This window comes from Saccopteryx bilineata, chromosome 5 (genome assembly GCF_036850765.1).
Source record: "Saccopteryx bilineata isolate mSacBil1 chromosome 5, mSacBil1_pri_phased_curated, whole genome shotgun sequence".
Lineage (NCBI taxonomy): Eukaryota > Metazoa > Chordata > Mammalia > Chiroptera > Emballonuridae > Saccopteryx > Saccopteryx bilineata.
In genome coordinates, this window is record NC_089494.1 from 38,265,059 (window position 1) to 38,286,200 (window position 21,142).

Sequence of the window (21,142 nt, forward strand, 5' to 3'; positions counted from 1 at the left end):
GCACATGGGGAAGAGAAATCTTGAATAGCTACTCCATTTTTCTATTGTTTTATAAACCGTATTAATTTTTTTAGCTACTACACTATTATTTTATTATCCTAGTGTGCCTCCAGAAAAGTTGTGACAATTTTCATGACAGAGAGCATCTCCTGAGTTAAGACATGGATAGGACAGGATGGAAAGCTGGCTTCTTGTCGTGGGTCTTCTTCTGACACACCGATGATTCTTGCTGAGTCCCATAAAGCTTATCTTTTTAGCTACTCTTTCCCTCTGTACATTATAGCACTGTCTAAGACAATGCAATGTCTTATGATTGCTGGTATAATTCTGACTCTGTTCTCCTGTTTTTGTTTTTAAGACACTGACAGCGAGAAATGAAAGGCACTGAGTCTCATGTATTTAAAACAGGTCACCCATTTTTAGTAAATGAGATTCTCAGCAGTTGATATATTTTATCAAGGCTGACATTACATCTGCATCCAAGTTCTGGTATAATTTCCCCCAACTTTATAGTGAAAATTCAGAAGAAAGTAAGAAGCTACCTGACCAGACAATGGTGCAGTGGATAGAGCATCAGCCTAGAACACTGAGGACCCAGGTTTGAAACCCCAAGATCATCAGCTTGAGTGCAGGATCACCAGCTTGAGCGTGGATCATAGACATGACCCCATGGTCGCTGACTTGAGCCCATAGGTTGCTGGCTTGAACCCAAGGTTGCTGGCTTGAGCAAAGAGTCCCTGGCTCCTATCAAGCCCCCTGATCAAGGCATGTATTAGAATGCAATCGATAGGCCCTGGCCGGTTGGCTCAGCGGTAAAGCGTCGGCCTGGCGTGTGGGGGACCCAGGTTCGATTCCCGGCCAGGGCACATAAGAGAAGCGCCCATCTGCTTCTCCACCCCCCCTCCTTCCTCTCTGTCTCTCTCTTCCCCTCCCGCAGCCAAGGCTCCATTGGAGCAAAGATGGCCCGGGCGCTGGGGATGGCTCCGTGGCCTCTGCCCCAGGCGGCAGAGCGACCCCCCGGAGGGGCAGAGCATCGCCCCCTGGTGGGCAGAGCGTCGCCCCTGGTGGGTGTGCTGGGTGGATCCCGGTCGGGCGCATGCGGGAGTCTGTCTGACTGTCTCTCCCCATTTCCAGCTTCAGAAAAATACAAAAAAAAAAAAAAAAAAAAAGAATGCAATCAATGAACAACTAAGGTGCTGAGCTGATGCTTCTCAGCTCTCTCCCTTCCTGTCTATCCCTGTCTCTCTCTATCTCTCTCTCTCTCTTGCTAAAAAAAAGAAAGAAGCTATATAAACAAGCCTGGCATTGTATCATGGAAAATCTCTATTGACATTTTAAAAAATATTCAAAATATACTGCTAAGTGGAAAAGTGAGCTCCACACATCTATGTGTGGGTATGGAAGTGCATGCATATTTAGAGAAGAAAACACTAAAATACACCAATTGTAACAGTAGTATCTCTGCAAAATGGGACTGTGGGTGGATTTTGCTTTTTCTTTGTTTTTGCCAGGTTTTCTACACTGAACTTGTATTTTGTAATTGAAGGAAATTTTCATTTGGGAACACACACATCTTTGACCACAAATCTACCCATATTTTTTGCAGATGTAGGGAATATAAATGTGAAAAGAGTAAAGTGAGACACTCAGACTGCAGTTCGAGGTCAGCCTTTCCCATCTTCTCTCTGGGCCTGGGCCCTACTTCTGTAGAACAAGCAGATAAGTAGACAGTCTCCTAAAACTGGTCAGGCTTCAGACTCCGGCACTCTAAGTTATAAGAAAACTGTTCTCTGATTTGTTGGAAAAGCTATTATTTCATGCGGAGTGAGAGTGGAGTAGGGGAGGCATTATCATTGCTGAAGATGTATTTGTTAAGAATCACATGGCAAAAAAGAAGTGTTCTGAAATCTTTTTTAAAGTTACCATGTTAGGTATATGTCATCTTCTAATTTTTGACATTTGATGGCTGTTTCCTTAATACTTGTCTATGAACAAAATAAACTAACAAATAAAATATGAACAGACACAGATACAGAGAACAGACTGACAGCTGTCAGAGGGGAGGAGGGTTGGGGCTGCGTGAAAAAGGTGAAGGGATTAAGCAAAAAACCCCACAAAAAGTCTCAGACGCAGACAGCAGTATGGTGATTACAGGAGGGAAGAGCGGTGGGGGGGTGGAAGGGAGTTCGGGGGTCAGTGGTGGTGAAATTGGGCACACTTGACTCGGGGGTGGTGGACACACAATACAATATGCAGAGAATGTATGATAGAATTGTACAGCTGAAACCTACATAGTTTTATTAACCAATGTCGCCATAATAAATTCAATAAATAAATTTAAAAGTGCTTATCTAAAAGTGGATTATTTTCCTGGCCGGATAGCTTAGTTGGTTAGAGCATCATCCTAAAGCATGGAGGTTGCCAGTTCCGTCTCCAGGCAGGGCACATACAAGAATGGCTGGATTTTCTTGTCTCTCTTTCTCTTCCCTTCTTGCTGAAATCAATAAATTTAAAACTATTTTTTAAAAAAGTGAATTACTATGAATATCTTATTATTTGAATAATACCCAATTTTTTCTAAGGAAACTCTCATTGAGGACGTGAGAGTGGGCCTCTGTTGGCTAGGCAGGTATTGCAGTTTACCTTTGGCCCTGGTGCCGGTGAGGGAGGAAAGACCCTGGCAGCCCAGTGCTCCCAGGCACTCTGCGCTCCCATTTCCATTCAGTCAGCACTGAGAGGTCATTCGAGAGTGAATGCATTCTTTATGCATGTGGGGAAGGAGCCAGCAGCCAGGCTGGGGAACGGAGCCCAGTCAGGCAGGACCCTTCAGCACGGCCTACAGCCCAAAGGCCGAATCCTCCTGGCCAGCGTCCCCATGCCAGGAGAACATGCTATTCTCAAACCCTGTGTCCTGTGTAAATCTGCCATGTTCCGCTCCTTCTATTAGATCCAACACATTTGGTGAATGAGAATAAAAAGGAAAAGGATTTGAGACCTGATCTTTTCATTTGTTTAATGCAGTGGTAGTCAACCTGATCCCTACCGCCCACTAGTGGGCGTTCCAGCTTTCATGGTGGGCGGTAGCGGAGCAACCAAAGTATAAATAAAAGGATAGATTTAACTATACTAAGTTGTTTTATAAAGATTTATTCTGCCAAACTTAGCGAAAATCTGACATAAAGTACTTGGTAGTTATTACTATATGCTTTAACTTGCTGTAACGCTGCTTTATAAATTTTATAAAGTTACTTCCCTACTTTATAAATCACCATTACTGTGGAACCAGTGGGAGGTTAGAAAATTTTACTACTAACAGAGATACAGAAGTGGGCGGTAGGTATAAAAAGGTTGACTACCCCTGGTTTAATGCAAAGGCACTGATGGAAAATGTTACCACCAAGCTACGTCTGATTTGGGCTCCACGAAGCTGGACCTTTGTTGAAGCGGGATCCACTGTAGACCTATTGCCTTAAACTTGCCCAGAGACTTGAGGAACTCACCAAGAAAAGGATGAGCTGCCAACACACTCCTGTGACTGTAGCCTGCTGACGGCTGCATCTTCCTGGACAAACCATGGTAGAAACAGATTCCATCCCACAAGAGCCCACAGAATCCAATTTAATAAAGCGGTTTGCTTTATATATTTGTCTTGAAAACCAGTAGAAAATACTTTTGTATTTTATACACAACAGTTCAACAAACCATTGGGTTAGCAAACTTTTGTAAGACTAGCCTGGGCATCTGATTTCTATGGGGGGTTTTTCCCAAAGAATTTTATAATTTTAGCTCCTACATTTAGAAAAATATAATTCTAGTTCCCAAATAACATATAAATGAACTTTCTACAAACAAATTCTTTGTAAACTGGAAATTACTGTGATTTTAAAAATTTATCACTTTTATCTTTTTAAAATTTATCTTTATCTTTTTTATTTACCTCTTTTTTTTTTTTTTTGCCTAAGAATATATGATCATATTCTAATGTAGGTTATATTACCAGTGTTAAAGTAGCCCTTGTAAGGAAGTCAGATCAGGAGTCTGACTCCCACATTTTGAGCAGCTAGTTCTCTCCCTGGGCTTTCCTTTTATTAACTTAGAGATCTTATTCTGACTTACGTCTCCTTGGCAGAGACCCTGTCCTCCTCTTTAATCTGAACTGCACCAAGAACACTGTCAGCCCTCAGTAAATATTTCATAGCAAAAACATCCACAGCTTATCAGACAGTGCAGAATGAGCTAGTCCAGTTGCTGAGCACGGCCCAACTCATGTCACTAAGAAGCAGTTTGTGGCAGGATAAGGGGAGGCATCCACTTGACCTAAGAAGAAGCTCCAGGTATAAACTCAGTCTGAATTATCTGTGACTTTTCTGTGCAGCCTATTCTTTTTTTTTTTCTTTTTTTGTATTTTTCTGAAGTTGGAAACAGGGAGGCAGTCAGATTCCTGCACGCGCCCGACCGGGATCCACCCAGCATGCCCACCAGGGGGCGATGCTCTGCCCATCTGGGGTGTTGCTCTGTTGCAACCAGAGCCATTCTAGCACCTGAGGCAGAGGCCACAGAGCCATCCTCAGCTCCCGGGCCAACTTTGCTCCAATGGAGCCTTGGCTGCTGGAGGGGAAGAGAGAGACAGAGGGGAAGGAGAGGAGAAGGGATGGAGAAGCAGATGGGCGCTTCTCCTGTGTGCCCTGGCTGGGAATCAAACCCAGGACTCTTGCACGCCAGGCCGATGCTCTACCACTGAGCCAACCGGCCAGGGCTGCAGCCTATTCTTAAGTGAAATGGGTGTGAGATGGCCACTGGAATACCTTTTCTGTTGTTAGATTTGAATTAACACCAAGAAAAAAAATGGAACCCTTAATGTATTTCCAGCCTGCTTTGTTCCACAACACATTTCTCTCCTCAGAGGTGCCATTGAGGGCCTAGACATGTGCACAGCCAACCTGCCAGTGAAGACAATAACGTGCCAGGAGGCTACAAAGGGTTGTAAAACAGAGAGAGGGGCCTCATTTCCATTGGCAGGGGGTGGAAAGTGAAGAGGTCTGAGCTGGTCCTTGACATGAACAAGACTTTGAAGAGAAGCAGGGATAGGATATTCCGGGCAGAGAACAGCATGTGCTACATCAGAGGGACAGGAGAGCAGCTGTCTTTTTAACTCCTGGTTGCCAATCTGTGTGTTTCAGAGGAAAGGCAGCCGGCGTATCAAAGGCGAAGACAGGAACAAAGTTACCAGTAGGAGCATTGGGTTGGACACAGCCGCGTCACAGCCCCCTGAGAACAGAGAGCCCCCCGAGGAAGGCCTCCTCTCTCCGTCTAGGGAGTGCTGGGTGAAGGAGAAGAGGCCACCCCACTATAGCAGCTTCTCGGGCTTCAGCAGCAGTGACAGCGTCCTGCGGGAATTAGACGACGGACAGTTTGACCAGGAAGATGGAGTGACTCAGGTCACCTGTATGTGAGCAATGAAGTAAAGCAACAGGCGGCCTGGACACAATTATTAAAACAACTGCCCCTGACGTTACTGTATTACTTTATCTGCATTTATGTAACAGGAATTTTTCCAGGCTCAGGCTTTCTTCTAATCTCCATAAACTTTGGCTCAACCTCCAGGCAAGGAAGAATAACCAACGTATTCATACATTTAGAATCATGTTTACACTTCTCTCAAATGAAAATCTCTGTTTCAACAGATGTCTCCTTAGGTTTTAACTGATAATCTACTTCATTTTCTCATGAATGTACAAGGTATACTTTTCTTATGATCCCTGGTGAGAAGACTAAATAGCTCAACCAGTATTATACCTAATTAGAAAGTTCTCAGGAAGTTAGAGTCTTACATAAACTGAAAAATAATGGCTCCCTTTCTCTCTCTCTCTCTCTCTCTCTGGCACACATGCATACACACACACACAGGGCTAATTAATGAAATACCTATTTCCTGACTATAACAATGAATCCAACTTTTGTCTTTAACCATGGTGTGTACATACAAAGCAAACCCCTATTTGTTAAAATATTCTTGGGAAAAAAATCCTTTTTTTTGTCTCTGCTTTTAAAGGTCACCATGTTCCCAATCCTGTACTGATTCACTGAGGTTTAACACTGTTGTTTCTAATAGCCTAGAATAGAGCGGAGCAGCATCCCTTACCATTCAGTATGGAAAGAACCCAAGCTCAACAGTCAAAAATCTTAGTAGACAGAGTCTTATTTCTTTTATATTGCAAATAGTATGAAAAGGGAAAACCTCAACTGTGAATGGAAACTGAACCCTTTTACATCTGTCTAGAGTTGAACTATGCTTTTATTTTGATGGCTAAATCATGAGGAAGCTGGAAACCCAGAACTTTCCATCCTGCAGGTGTAGAAATGTGCTCCTAACACATGAGATGGGTCTAGTGACCTAGCTGTCCCATGTCTGTTTTGTGTTCTGCTAAGACGATGCCTTTGCCTTGTGCAGAGTTTAACAAAGATTAAAATTCTACAAAATAGAGAATTTTCATTTATCTATGAAACACTTACTTTGAAATGTGGGAACCTTCAAGTGAACTACAATTGACTTTGCCATTGATGAACTCAACATATTTTTTATTAGCATTGATGTTGACATTATAAGGTCATTTGAATAATAAAATGTCATTTGTTATTGGGCTATTGTTTTATTGAACATAAAGGTTCATAATGTTTTATACACTTATGTATTATGTGTTATAGAATATCTTATGTAATTTAACTAGGCCAATCTCGATGAATTGTGGATAAGGTTAACATGGTGTTCTTCCCCTTCTACCATGCTGAATGAAGTCTTACCCTTATAAGTACAAAGGAACTTAAGAATATTCTGCTCAGAATTGTTCTGTGGAAATAGCTAATAACATTTGTAGAAATGTCTTTGTTTTGATTTTTAGATGACCCTAACTAAGTTCCATATTCAAGAGTTGGTGAATTTTTTGTAGAAATAAGCATTACTTCTAGAGCTTACTAAATGCATGGGTTATAAAACAGAAAAGGCACTCAGAAAAGCCAGACAGCTTTTCCCTATGCCACAGAAGGCAGGGACCCCGCACCATTCTGTCAGCACAGAGGGGAGCAGAAGTACTAAAATCAGACAGATGCTTATATTTGACTAAAGGAAAACTGAAGACTATAGCAATCACTTTTCATTTTTAAAAATTTGTGTCAGCTTACTTTCTTTTTAGTTTGCTTTTAATCTGTTATTTTTTATTTAAAAACTTTTTATTAAACTACCCAGTCATATCCTCCAAACTTATTTCATAAGCATTTATTCCGATACTTATCCTCAAGTTACATGGCAAATTTGTTTTATAGTGAATAAATAATGACCGAGTGGTTTTAGAGTACTCTAAAACTTTATAAATAAATAAATATATGTAAATTTTAGTATGTTTTTTTTAAAGTAACAAACCTTGGACTCTGTATGCCTAAGGAGTCAAATGTGACCGACTAACCTTATCATTATCTGCCAGTTGTACATTCAGTTCTTTTCATAATACTATTCATTCCCTAGGGGCTCTGCCATATGAATTTATAGTACCTATAAGTTAGGATGAAAAGATTCAAGATCACAGATGTGGGCATGAAGTTCTGCCATTCCCCTTAGTGCAGTAACTCTTCTGTCCGAGGTTTCAGTAACTCCTTGCTAGTTCCACTCCGTTTGGATTAAAGTGTTCCCCTGTTATCTTTCATGGACATTAACACCTAATCACCAGAGAAATCAACTCTGAGCTAAGGACCAGCTCTACCAAGGTCACTACAGTTCTCTTCATGAGAGAGAAATGCAGTCACTGTCTTTAAGAGACTCTAGGGCTCTCAGGAGTCTTCAGACACCCACACCAGCAGGAGGCATTAGAAATTACCCAATCTGACCAGAAAGAGAATAGACTAAAAACAAACAAAAAGAACCTCAGGACATTAGACTAGAACAAAATAACAAAAGTATATATTTATGTCATCCCTGTTCTGGTGGAAGCAATGGAGAGAATGGGACTGAAAAAGTATTTGTCTATGGGAGTGGGGCGAGGCCGGCGGCTGCCCTCTGGCCCGCTCGGCCACTCTGACAGAGCACCAGACTGGGCGGCCCATAGACAAGGGAAATCTGTTTCTCCAGCTCTGAGGCTGCGAGTCCCAGATCACGGCATGCGCAGACCCAGTCTTTGCTGGGAGCCTCCCTGGCTCACAGATGGCCGTCTTCTCAACATCACTTCACATGAGAGAAGGGACAAGGGAGCTCTCAGGGGTCTCTCTTATATGGGCATGATCACAATCATGAGGCCTCCACCCTCAGGACCTAAAACCTCCCGAAGGCCTCACCTCCGAACACCGTCACATTGGGAATTAGGGTTTCAACACAGGGATTTTGGAGGGACCCCTTTAGTACACTGCTCACAAATATCAGGGGATATTTCATCACTTCATAGTCATTTTGAAATACCCCTAACTTTTGTGAGCAGTACATAGAGCAACTATAGAGATGCATGGGAAATCTCTGGGGTGGCAGAAACCTTCCGTGTCTTTATTTGGTACAAAATAACACAAAATCAAAGCTAATTGAACTGTACAATTAAGATAGGTTCATCTTACTATATGTAAATTGTGTGATAATAGAAGAACTATTTATCAGCGAATTCGCAGAACTGGTGGGAGAACCAAGCTCAATGCTAAGCCGGCAGGAACAAGGTGCACACCCACGTGACAGCACAAGCCCGCTGCGTGGGGACCGAGCCCGGCCACCAGAAACCCACCTTTCCAAGGCACAGCTGCGGCAGTTTGCGGGACTTCACACCCTCCACAACCCAAACGCTTCTGCCGCCACCCTCTAAGCAAGACAGGTGCCCTTTGCTCTGCTTTCCTCCTCTCATGACCTACTTTTGAGTCAGTCTCATATGGGACCGCTTGTGCTCTAATTGGGAGAGTGTTCTGGGGCCTGCAGAACATAAAGAACATATTCCAGGCAGGCAGAACTCATTAGGCTCAAGATTCCTCAAACATAGCACACATATTTGTTTATATCACCAAGTCAAATTTTGATTGGGCCTTAACCAAGTGATCAAAGTTAACATCACCAACAATGGGACAAGCCAACATCCTGTGACTCCTGAGATGATATGCTGAGGACACATCACTTCTGTGGTATTTCTGGCAAAAATGCACAATCTGAATGTTATTATTAGAAAGCATTAGACAAACTCAAATTGAGGGACATTCTATGAAACAACTAGCCTATACAGCTTCAAAAATGTCATGGTCATGAACAACAAAGAAACTATTTTACATCAAGGAACACTAAGGATCCTAGCCTGTGGTAGAAAGAGCATCAACCTGGAATGCTAAGGTCACTAGTTCGAAACCCTGGGCTTGCCCGGTTTGAGGTGCATACAGGAAGCAATCAATGAACAACTAAAGTGAAGCAATTATGAATTGATACTTCTCGCTTCCCCACCTCTCTCCTCTCTGTAAAATCAATAAATCTTGCCTGACCAGGCGGTGGCACAGTGGATAGAGCGTTGGACTGGGATGCGGAGAACCCAGGTTCAAGACCCCAAGGTTGCCAGCTTGAGCGCGGGCTCATCTGGTTTGAGCAGAGCTCACCAGCTTGGACCCAAGGTTGCTGGCTCGAGCAAGGGATTACTCGGTCTGCTGTAGCCCCACGGTCAAGGCACATATGAGAAAGCAATCAATGAACACTAAGGTGTCACAACGAAAAACTAATGATTTATGCTTCTCATCTCTTTCCATTCCTGTCTGTCTGTCCCTATATATTCCTCTCTCTCTCTCTGTCTCTGTAAAAAATAAATAAATAAATCTTTAAAAAAAAAAAACAAAGCAAAACAACACAAAGGAGACATGATAACTAACTGTGACACCTGAGCCCAGATTGGATCCTAGATGGAGGGATGGGGTGGCTGATGTGTAATACAAACACGACATAACCACGACTATGGACCTATGGACTGTTGACAATAACGTTGTTTTATGTTGTATTAATGTTAAATTTCCTTTTTTTTTTTTAAGCAAGGACAGACAGGAAGGAAAGAGATGAGAAGCATCCTGTCTTTGTTGTGGCACCTTAGTTGTGATTGCTTTCTTATATGTGCCTTGACCAGGGACTATAGCCGAACCAGTGACCCCTTACTCAAGCCAGTGAAATTGGGTTCAAGCCAGCGACCTTGGGCTTTAACCCAGTAATCTTTGAGCTCAAGCCAGTGACCATGGGATCATATCTATGATCGTATGCTCAAGCCGGCGACCCCATGCTCAAGCTGGATGAGCCCGCATTCAAGCTGGCGACCTCAGGGTTTCACACCCAGGTCCTCTGCATCCCAGGCTGACATTCTATCCACTGTGCCATCGCCTGGTCAGGCAATGTTAAATTTCTTGATTTAGATTACTGTACTATGCTATGCAAAAACATTCATATGAAATATATACAAAAATACTTAGGGGTTAAGGTGATTAATGCCTGCTACTCTCAAATACTTCAGAAGTGTGCGTGCACACATCCATGTGTGAAAGGGACACAGAGAACTCGAGAAAGCAAATGGGCCAATATGTAAACAGTTGGTGAATCTGGATAAAGGGTATAGGAGAGTTATTTTTACTCTTGCAATCTCTAAATTCAAAATTGTATCAAATAAAAAGCTTTAAAAAAAAGAAGGTACCAGTCAGCCAGAAAACATGACATATTTACTACAAATAGCAGCGACTGTCTATCAGTTTGCTATAAAGGTCCTGGGTTTCCTTTAGGGACTGACACCCGGTATCATGGCTAGATACAGCTTGTCCTCTCCACCAGTTTAGCTAAAGATCCTGCTTATTCTACCAGGATCCTTAGAGCACGTTAAAAGGACACTTGAAGATACTTAAAATGCTATAAAATACAAAAGATGACAAGTCCTAAAGGAAAAAAGGAGACTAGAACTATTGAGCAGCTAGTATTTACCAGACATTAGAGCAGATGCTTTCAAATATGCTGTTTCATTCCCACAAAAATCACCTAAATGTGGGCTTATTCCAGTTCACAGATGAGAAAACAGAGACCTGGAAAGTTTAAGTAATTGCTCAATTTTTTCTTCTTCTTTTTCAAGTGAGCGGAGGGGAGATAGACTCCGGCATGTGCCCTGACCAGGATCCAACAGGCAATACCCGTCTGAAGCTGGTGCTCTGCCCAGTTGGGGCCATGCTCGCAACCTAATATTAACACTGGAGGCAGAGGCTCCACGGAGCCATCCTCTCCTGGGCGAATGCGCTCAAACCAACCAGGCCATGGCTGGGGGGGGTGGGGGGGTGGCAGGAGAGGTAGAGAAGCAGGTGTTCGCTTCTCCTGTATGCACTGACAAGAATCAAACCTGGACACCCACACTGGGCCAAAGCTCTACCACTGAGCCAACCAACCGGTCAGGGCCGAGAACTTTTAACTTCCTTCACCTATTGAGTCATTTCCCTGCAAAACATTAATTGCTTAAAAAATAAGTTCCAAAAGGTGCACTAAGACATAAAAGGTTAATGAAGCAAAACATTAAGAAGTGAAAATCAAGTTATTATTTTCTCATCAAAAAGAGAATCACTAAATAAAACAGGAATCAGAAAACGTGCCTGCACGGAAAGGAAGTTTGAATCCACCACACAGGTTTCCGCAGTGTTCACTGTGCCCTCCTAACCACCGCTGCCCGAGCCAGCAGCAGTACCGGCTCCCTGGGGTGGGCTGGCCAGGAACCACCCAAATGGACATCTGGGAGATCTGAAGTCTAAAGTAAGAATTTCTTTTGTTGGTTATGCAAAAAAGTAAAATGAAATACTAAAAACATTCATTTAATCTCCTTTGTGTCTTAATGGGCACACTAATCCTCACAAAGTTGTTTTCAACACATTAAAGTTTCAAAAAGAGAACCACTCACATCACTGTAATAGATGTGCTAAGGAAAATGACTTTTTATTTCCTACAGCAAGAGAAGAGCATGTCTTTAATTTCAATGATTTATATAAAACTGAAACACACCAAATTTGGATATTTTATTTACATCTCCTTTTTCTTTCCCAGACTAGTGGCATTATAGTTTATACCACACACACAAAAAGTAGGTTTTAACATTTCAACATTTTTTCTGTAAACATTAGTTCCTTAACCACATGTCATTCCTTTGAATGTTCTTCTGGGAAACCATGTGTCTCAAGATTTTTTTCCTTTTGTAACCCCGTCCGAAAGCATTAGTTAGAATTCCAGTTTATAAACCTTCCAGCTTTCTGAGAGTTGCAGTCTGACATGTTTTCTTCCCACGTCTTCATGTGAAGACAACTGCCACGACCCAAGTTAAACTGAATGAGATTCACTCCTTATTCCAAAATACTGTCCAGATGAAATAAAGACTTAAATGTAAAAAAACAAAACTATAAAATAGTGAATATATGAGCAAATACTTACATAATTCAAAACCCAGAAGCCATAAACAGTACCTAAATACTAAAAGTTTTAAACTGTTACCTAGAAACACACTCTCTATAAACAACCTCAAAAGGTAAACAGAAACTGAAATCAGGAAACAATCAAATGACAAAGGGCTAATATTCTAAGTACACTGAGATGTCTATAGAAAATACAGCCAAGTAGAAAAACTGCAAATGACACAAATAGGTAATTTAAAAAAAAAAAATAAACATAAGATTTCAATTCACTAATAAAAAACTGGAAAAAAAAAAAACATCAAACCTTTATTTTTCTCTCATTGAATTAGCAATTTTAAAAAAGATTGATAATACCACTGTTGGCCAGTGTGTTGAGCCCGGGGGGGAGTGGCCTTCTCGTAACCATGAAAGAGCTGGCCTTGAGAATGGAGGCCATGTCCCAGGGACGATGGACTGGGAAGACAGAAGGACCAATGAAGGACCCTGGAACTGCTGCACTAACCCAGGGTTGCTGGCTTCTGGTCTTGTTACAAAGAAAAACAAAACTTTTATTTGGTTAAGCCACTCCATTCCAACACACGCCGCCTAACTCAATCCTACTGATAGGAGAATGAAACGGGTTTTCCAAGGATGAGTTGCAACAATGCTCAGAAATGCCCAATCTTTGGAGCCTGGACTGAATTCGGAGCCTGACCCTGCTACTTGTTCCTGCAGACACAAGTTAAATTGGATGACGGTTGAGTAGGATATTGTGCGACTGTACTTAACACAGTTTGCGACACCTAGTTGGGTGCTCAATAAATAGAAACCCTTACTTTTTTAAAGGTTCAGTTTTAAGTTTGCAAAGTTCTCTGTAGAGTGGTGAACAAGATTATGCCTGGGGACATGCTAGAATAAATACAGGGCATCTTTAAAACTTGAACATAATATTCACAAACATTTAAATATATTTATATGTGGTTAATAAAGATTCATCAGCACTTTGCTAAGGATATTAGGTAGTTCACAGATCTCCAGAGAGCCAGACCCAAAACCAGATGCTAAGCAGCCAGGGACAAATCGTGTCTGCCAAAGATCATGCTGCCATCTCTACAGGCAGACACTTAAGGGCAACAGGCTTAACAAAAGATGGAGGGAAGATACATTTATTAAGAATGCTTCTCAGCCTGACCAGGCGGTGGCGCAGTGGATAGAGGGGACCTGTGTGGACAGAGGGGACACAGAGGACACAGGTCCAAAACCTCTTAGTCGCTGCTTGAGCACAGGCTCACCCAACTTGACCCCACGGTCACTGGCTTGAGCCCAAAGGTTGCTGGCTTGAGCAAGGTGTCACTCACTCTGCTGTAGCCCCCCACCCCCATCAAGGCACATATGGGAAAGCAAACACTGAACTAAGGTGCCGCAATGAAGAATTTAAGCTTCTCATCTCTCTCCCTTCCTGTCCCTAACTGTCCCTCTCTTTCTCTGTCACATACAAAAAAAGAATGCTTCTCAGTTTTCAATGCTCAGGCTCTTGACAACAATGAAGCCCTCCTCCTAAAACAGAATCCCTATGAGAGGATGCAGGTTCACTCTCTGTTCAGTCATTTAACAAGTATTATATTGACTCTTAGATGCCATGCCAGGGACTAGAGAGCAAATCGACAGTCTTGCTTTTATGGACTCACTAGGCTAACAAAGAAAGATTGTAGATGAGTAATAATAGAAATAACTATGTGGCCTGACCTGTGGTGGCACAGTTGATAAAGCGTCAACCTGGAAATGCTGAGGTTGCCGGTTCAAAACCCTAGGCTTGCCCGGTCAAGGCACATATGGGAGTTGATGCTTCCTGCTCCTCCCCCTTCTCTCTCTCTCTCTTTCCCCTCTCTATAATGAATAAATAAAATCTTAAAAAAAAAAAAAAGAAATAACTATGTTATCGTAGTACAGTACACGGAAATACTCTTATAGAAAGCAAAGTTTGCTAGTAGCACATGTAACAGACAAATCTAAGGTCAGGGAATGTAGGGAATCACCCATCTAACCTTGAGCCCTCTAAGATTTGGACTGGGGAACTTTAGTTAAAAGCCCTGAGTGAATGTCCCTTGGATGCAAACACCAAGAGAAACTGTGTGAGTGACCTTTGTGCAGACACAAAGGAATCCATGTGAACAGGCTTTCAAAAATTAGCCTAGTGGTTCTAGATTGCCCCTTCCTTTGTGCTTGTTAATTAGCAAAAGAAAAAGAAGGTACTGACCCAAATTAGCCCTTTCTCCATGTCAGCAAAATGGCCATTAATTATTCTTTCCCCTTATCACCTGGCCTCCCTCCCCTGTAATTCTGTTACCTCTGTTCTGCTTCTGATCAATAAAAACTAAGAAAGGAGATTCAGGTCTTCTTTGCCTCCCTTGGCAGGCCTCCCCCTCTTCCTCTTGACATCAGTTTGTATCTTAATTAGGTCTCTTCCATGTGACACTGGTAGTTCCCAGTGGGCTGGAGTACTACAAGGGAAGCCTTCCCTGAGCAAAAAATACTTATTTCTAATAACAGTATGTGCTTGTTATAAAATTATAAGCAGATCATTCTAAATATGAGGACCTATGAACTATTCAGTGGTCCCAAAAATTTGAGAGAACAGTTAAACAATATGTTAGCTCTAAAATGTGAAAACTGCAAAACTGAAATAATAGCTATAAAAATCTATACCATTTCATAATTATAAAAATGTCACTTGTTAAAAATAATTTGTAAATTAGCTTTTCTCAATTCAAAGGAATTCCAAAGAATATGTGATGACTGACAAGAAACCATAGTCAACTAAATAACCAAAAGAGAACCCAATGTTGAAGATCAATTATAAAAAGTTATTCAAATTTAAGTATAGCCCTGGCCGGTTGGCTCAGCAGTAGAGCGTCGGCCTAGCGTGCGGAGGACCCGGGTTCGATTCCCGGCCAGGGCACACAGGAGAAGCGCCCATTTGCTTCTCCACCCCTCCGCCGCGCTTTCCTCTCTGTCTCTCTCTTCCCCTCCCACAGCCAAGGCTCCATTGGAGCAAAGATGGCCCGGGCGCTGGGCATGGCTCTGTGGCCTCTGCCTCAGGCGCTAGAGTGGCTCTGGTCGCAACATGGCGACGCCCAGGATGGGCAGAGAATCGCCCCCTGGTGGGCAGAGCGTCGCCCCTGGTGGGCGTGCCGGGTGGATCCCGGTCGGGCGCATGCGGGAGTCTGTCTGACTGTCTCTCCCTGTTTCCAGCTTCAGAAAAATGAAAAAAAAAAAAATTTAAGTATAAAAATTATATTTACTGCAAAATGGGGCTACATTTTAATATACTTGGTCTTATGTGGATAGAATCTGGTATCTACGAAGATCTTAAAAGTACAGAAACTTGTGACGATCAGGGCAGAGGATCTCAGTGCAGAGCAGAGGGTTGAGCCAGGGTCTGGGATTAGGGGGACAGGTAGGGCCTTATCAGTAGGTACAGGATATCACAGGAACTGGAAGAGAGTAGGCCATAGAGAACTCACAAGGTGAAAACTTCCCCTCCTGTAGATCAAGAAAGCATTGCATTAAGAGAAATACATGCCTGTCTGTTGCCCTCCATGTGAGACTCCTTTTGCCAGGCCACCATGTTGGCCTTTTCACATTATCCTTTGTTTTGAAGAGATGATTTTTATTTTTGAATGAGTATATAATGAGCTCTAAAGTACTGGTGAACCCTAGAGTCTTGCAAATGAGTGGAGTCTGAGTCTGAGGGGTGGCAGAGGATATGACACCTTAAGATTTGGAAGGTCTTGACAGCCAGAAAGGCACACCCCAAAAGCCCCTCCTTCTGACACTTAACACCTCACTTCACAGACTGTGGCCTCTCCTAAAGCCTCAGAAATGTGACACCAATCAATACGGTCACATTCTACTTGTTAATATCCTGTTAGATCTGAGTTTTTCCAGTCTCGATTGATGGGTCCTTCCCACAGTGATTGCACTATATCTGGAAACTGGCATTTAATCAAAATAACAAGGACTTAGTCTCTACCCTTGCTCTAAAAGTTGGCATCTTATTCAGAAATAAAGAACTGCATTTATTTCATCCATAATCCTCTCACCAATAACTAAAAAGTTGATTTTGCATTCATCTTTCTACATTTACCCCTGCTCCAAGTAATGCTTGAAAAGTCCTTCTCTTCCCAATTCCCACAAATCATCACCAGTTATTTTAAATCTTGTTGTATTAATACATTTAACTATCATCAGGTGTTCACAATAACTACAGATAAATATAGCACCAAAGAGAAATCTTCATTGATTGCTAAATGGACAACCTGTGAATATAACTTAGGAAATACTTATTAATGTGAATAAGAAAAAAGGATGTTTTAATAGAGGTTGTTGCCAAGACTTACAGCCTCTTTAACTAGACAGAAGGTACTTTTTAACATCAGAGAATTTAAAAACTATAAATTGTAAGATATTCCAAATTTACTTAGGGAGAAACTAAAAACCTATAATAAAAGATACACTTTTCCATAATTTATTCCTCTCCTTTTAATGTCACAAATATCACATTTTCTTTATTCTCTCATTTCTAGCCTCCAGAAAGCTGTGCTGTTTACAGAGATGTAAACTATACTTCCTAATTTACTTCCAAGATCATAATTAGTCTTTAAAATGATTTAACTAGACATGATAAAAATATATTAGAAAGACTTCTAAGAGAAACGATATATGTCATCTGTATTAATAGCTAACAATTTTTCAATTTATTCACTCAATTGGATCTAGATTATCATGAACTAAATTTTCTATTTTAATTAGATCACTTGATGCATAAAAAGAGGTGAGGGCTGCCTGACTAGGCGGTAGCGCAGAGCATCAGACTGGGACGCGGAGGACCCAGGTTTGAGACCCTGAGGTCGCCAGCTTGAGCTCAAGGTCGCTGGCTCAAGCAAGGGATCACTTGCTGTGCTGTAGCCCCTCCCCCCTGTCAGGGCACATATGAGAAAGCAATCAATGAACAACTAAGGAACCGCAACGAAGAATTGATGTTTCTCACCTCTCTCCCTATCTGTCCCTCTCTCTGACTCTGTCTCTGACACAAAAAAAAAAAAAAAAAAAAAAAAGAGGTGAGGACTGAATGACAACTGCAAGGGGCAATTCTGATGCAAAGCAGCACATCTGGGTCCAACTTGAGAAATCCACCAGTTAGTACTTGGTTGTATAGGAGCCTCAGGGAAGAATGAGTACATTGTGAAACTTCTGGCATACTTGTAAATTAGTTAATAAAAGCTAAAGGCAAGTGGGATTTTAGCCAGTTGATGACTGGCCTATTTTTAAATTTAGAATTGTAAGCAGGACAAGGGACTGTTTATAATCAGCCAAAATCACAGAAGTGATTAAGATACTCCTGGAAATAAGTCAGGGATCTTGGAAGTCCCCGAACATCCCTACTAGCGTACTACACATTGACATACCAAATACTCTTACTAGATGACTAGACTTCACACAACTCCTAAACTCTAACCTACTCCCAGAGACTCAGATGACCGCAATGTTAAGCTCTGGCCCACAAGATACACTTTTGGGCTTACACATAGAATTCTAACACACAAGTTAACTTGAGTGTTTAAAGAATGGAGATTACCTGATGGTACATGATCTCCATAGTACTGGTACTACTGAGAAGTCATATGGGAGGGGATGAGGTTTCCTAGGCCCCATCAGATGAACTTTTCCTTCTTCACCTCTTCTACTTTAACTTCCACTATGCAGGGAGTTGAGGCCCCGGTTCTGCATGATCTATGGGAGTTCTGAACAATCATTTCATCTCTATGGCCTTAGTTCGTTGGAGTTTTTATTTTGTTTTTAAATCTGTAAAAGAAGACAGGAAAGGAGGGCTTAACTCAACGATCCCTAAGATTCCTTTCCTAGTGTGGAATATATTTTTATTTTTTCCTTGGGATTTGTTAAATAATACCAGCACAATGGAGCTCTTTTAATTGTACTAGGAAGTTGCCAACTCTTTAGATTCAGTTCCCCAAATAAAGCAAACCCAAGTAATTCAAGAGTGGTGATATAAAGGCTGCATTTAATATCTATACTGTACCCACACAAATATGCTCCTCAATCTAGAGTGTGTGTGTGTGTGTGTGTGTGTGTGTGGCTGAAAATACCTGCTGGCAAAAAAATTACTCTTCCTACTAAGTGCCTTAAAGATTCCTGACCAGCTGGTAATGGGGCATACTCATGTTTTCAGAAAAGAAAATCTAAATAGTAATTTCCACCCATACCCATCTGAGGATGCACTTGGAAAATCTGCAATGGCAGCAGCCTCACTCTGAAAGGAAGCAAAACATTACAAACCTGTTAGAATTTACCTGATTTCCTTCAATCAAATCAAACCAAACTACAAAGGGTTATCTTCAATACCACAGTTATATGTCTTCACAAAGAGTCTCATAAAACAAGGCTTCTGAATTCCATCAAACTGTGGGATTCAACATATCTCAAATAGGCCCCCACATTAAAACAACTCTGGCAACAAAGCTGGTTAGAGGCAGCGTCAGCTGAGCACCCTCCTTCATTTTGCACTAGGTAGCCTTCGCCATCATCAGCAACCCTGGGAGAAGTAGATGATATGCCCCACACACTCCTTCCCCTGGGAACTTACCTTAGAGCACAATGTTTTTGCCATTGCCAGAATTATCTTCCGCTGAGAAAATGCTGGCTACAATTACTATTTACTCATTTGAAAAAATGTATCTTTTACCTCATCACCTACATTTCCCAGTAGTTTCCAAAACTGATGAAAAGCTTTTAGAAGCCCAGATTCAGCAGAGATACACTAAAGGAGAAAGCAATGTGATCATGGAGGTATAGACTAGAATGATGCAGCCACAAGCCAAAGAATGCCAGCAGCTGCCAGCAGCCAACAGCAGCAAGAGGCAAGGAACAGATTCTTCCCTGGAGACTCTAGAAATAACCAGGAACCTAACTTGAGCCCATTAAAACTGATTTCAAGTTCGTCAGAGAATAAAATTACATTTAAACCACTAAACTCGTGGTAATTTACTAAACTGGACACTAGAAAAACAAATAGTCATTAATATGGTCTCTCAATAATGAGTCCAAGATCTGCATTTTGTAAAATGTTTAAAAAACCAAAAGCACCAAATATTTAATGTGGTTTAAATACTACCCAAATCATGGCAAGCATAATCTATATATACATGTGGTTTTTAAAACACAATGCCATTTTTTAGGGCAGTTACTAGGAATTGACCCACAAAAATCAAAAGAATTCTATTGACTCACTGGAATTAGGAGAAGGGGGCACCGAGTTTCCCAGTGCAATAATGACAATATCCTCCTCCTCTCTGGGTTCCCCTTAACTCCCCTGAATCTTATCTCTGAAGGAAACAATGGAAAATATGAGGATAGAATCCTGTTTCTAGTTGATTCAACCTCTTATTTTTAGAACAACAAAGTATAAAGCATTTTTAAAAAAGAAATGAACTTTTTAATACTGATACTAAGAAAAAACAAAATATTAAAATCAGCAAATAAAAATGTAGATGAAAATTTCTAATTGTTGTACAAGTTAGAGATGGCTCTCATGAGGCCCACCCAAAATAAAGTGGTAAATATACTGTTAATGGAATTATAAACTGCTTTTACCAAGGTTCATAGCAGAAATCAGATTAGGATAAAATGCTTTCATTTAAAAAAATGAGTTATCTTACTAATTTTGAATGCTGATGCTCTAATTGGTCCTAGAATCAATATCAGACACTTGACATACTACCTTCATGGATTGAAATTCAGGTCAGCCTGACCAGGCGGTGGCGCAGTGGATAGAGTGTTGGACTGGGATGCGGAGGACCCAGGTTCGAGACCCCGAGGTCGCCAGCTTGAGCGCGGGCTCATCGGGTTTGAGCAAAGCTCACCAGCTTGGACCCAAGGTCGCTGGCTCAAGCAAGGGGTTACTCGGTCTGCTGAAGGCCCGCGGTCAAGGTACATATGAGAAAGCAATCAATGAACTAAAGTGCCACAACAAAAAACTGATGATTGATGCTTCTCATCTCTCTGCATTCCTGTCTGTCCCTATCTATCCCTCTCTGACTCTCGCTCTGTCTCTGTATAAAATAAAAAAAAATCTGCAGCACACCAAAACGTAATTTTTACCAATCTGCCAAAAAAAAAAAAAAAAGTGTGATTTTGATTAATTCACACCGGATGGTGTGGCATTGGTTGTCCTTTTCTTATTTGACAATGTAAGAAACAAAAAGAGGTCAGTGTCCCTTAATAAATAGTTAGGTATTGCAATATTTAAAAATTCTTGCAGCACACCGGTTGAAAATTGCTGTTCTAGCAGATTCACTTGATATCATCTGGGGTTTTTTGTTTTTTTGTTTTTTCTGAAGCTGGAAACGGAGAGACAGTCAGACAGACTCCCACATGTGCCCAACCGGGATCCACCCGGCACGCCCACCAGGGGCGATGCTCTGCCCCTCCGGGGTGTCGCTCTGCCGCGACCAGAACCACTCCAGCGCCTGGGACAGAGGCCAAGGAGCCATCCCCAGCGCCCAGGCCATCTTTGCTCCAATGGAGCCTTGGTTGCGGGAGGGGAAGAGAGAGACAGAGAGGAAGGAGGGGGGGGGTGGAGAAGTAAACGGGCGCTTCTCCTATGTGCCCTGGCCAGGAATCGAACCCGGGTCCCCCGCACGCCAGGCCGACGCTCTACCGCTGAGCCAACCGG

The 21,142-nt window shown here is 41.9% G+C and overlaps 1 protein-coding gene across 2 annotated transcripts in view; it reads left to right on the top strand.

The window, feature by feature from the left end:
- The window catches only part of RFTN2 (raftlin family member 2), an 82,329-nt gene extending 75,692 nt beyond the window's left edge, over positions 1–6,637 (top strand). For both annotated transcript variants that reach the window (XM_066232748.1, XM_066232749.1), the window contains exon 9: positions 5,181–6,637. In XM_066232748.1, coding sequence (XP_066088845.1) covers positions 5,181–5,453 — 273 coding nt within the window. In that variant the 3' untranslated portion in view covers positions 5,454–6,637. The remainder of the gene's footprint in view (positions 1–5,180) is intronic.
- The last annotated feature ends 14,505 nt before the right edge of the window (positions 6,638–21,142 follow it).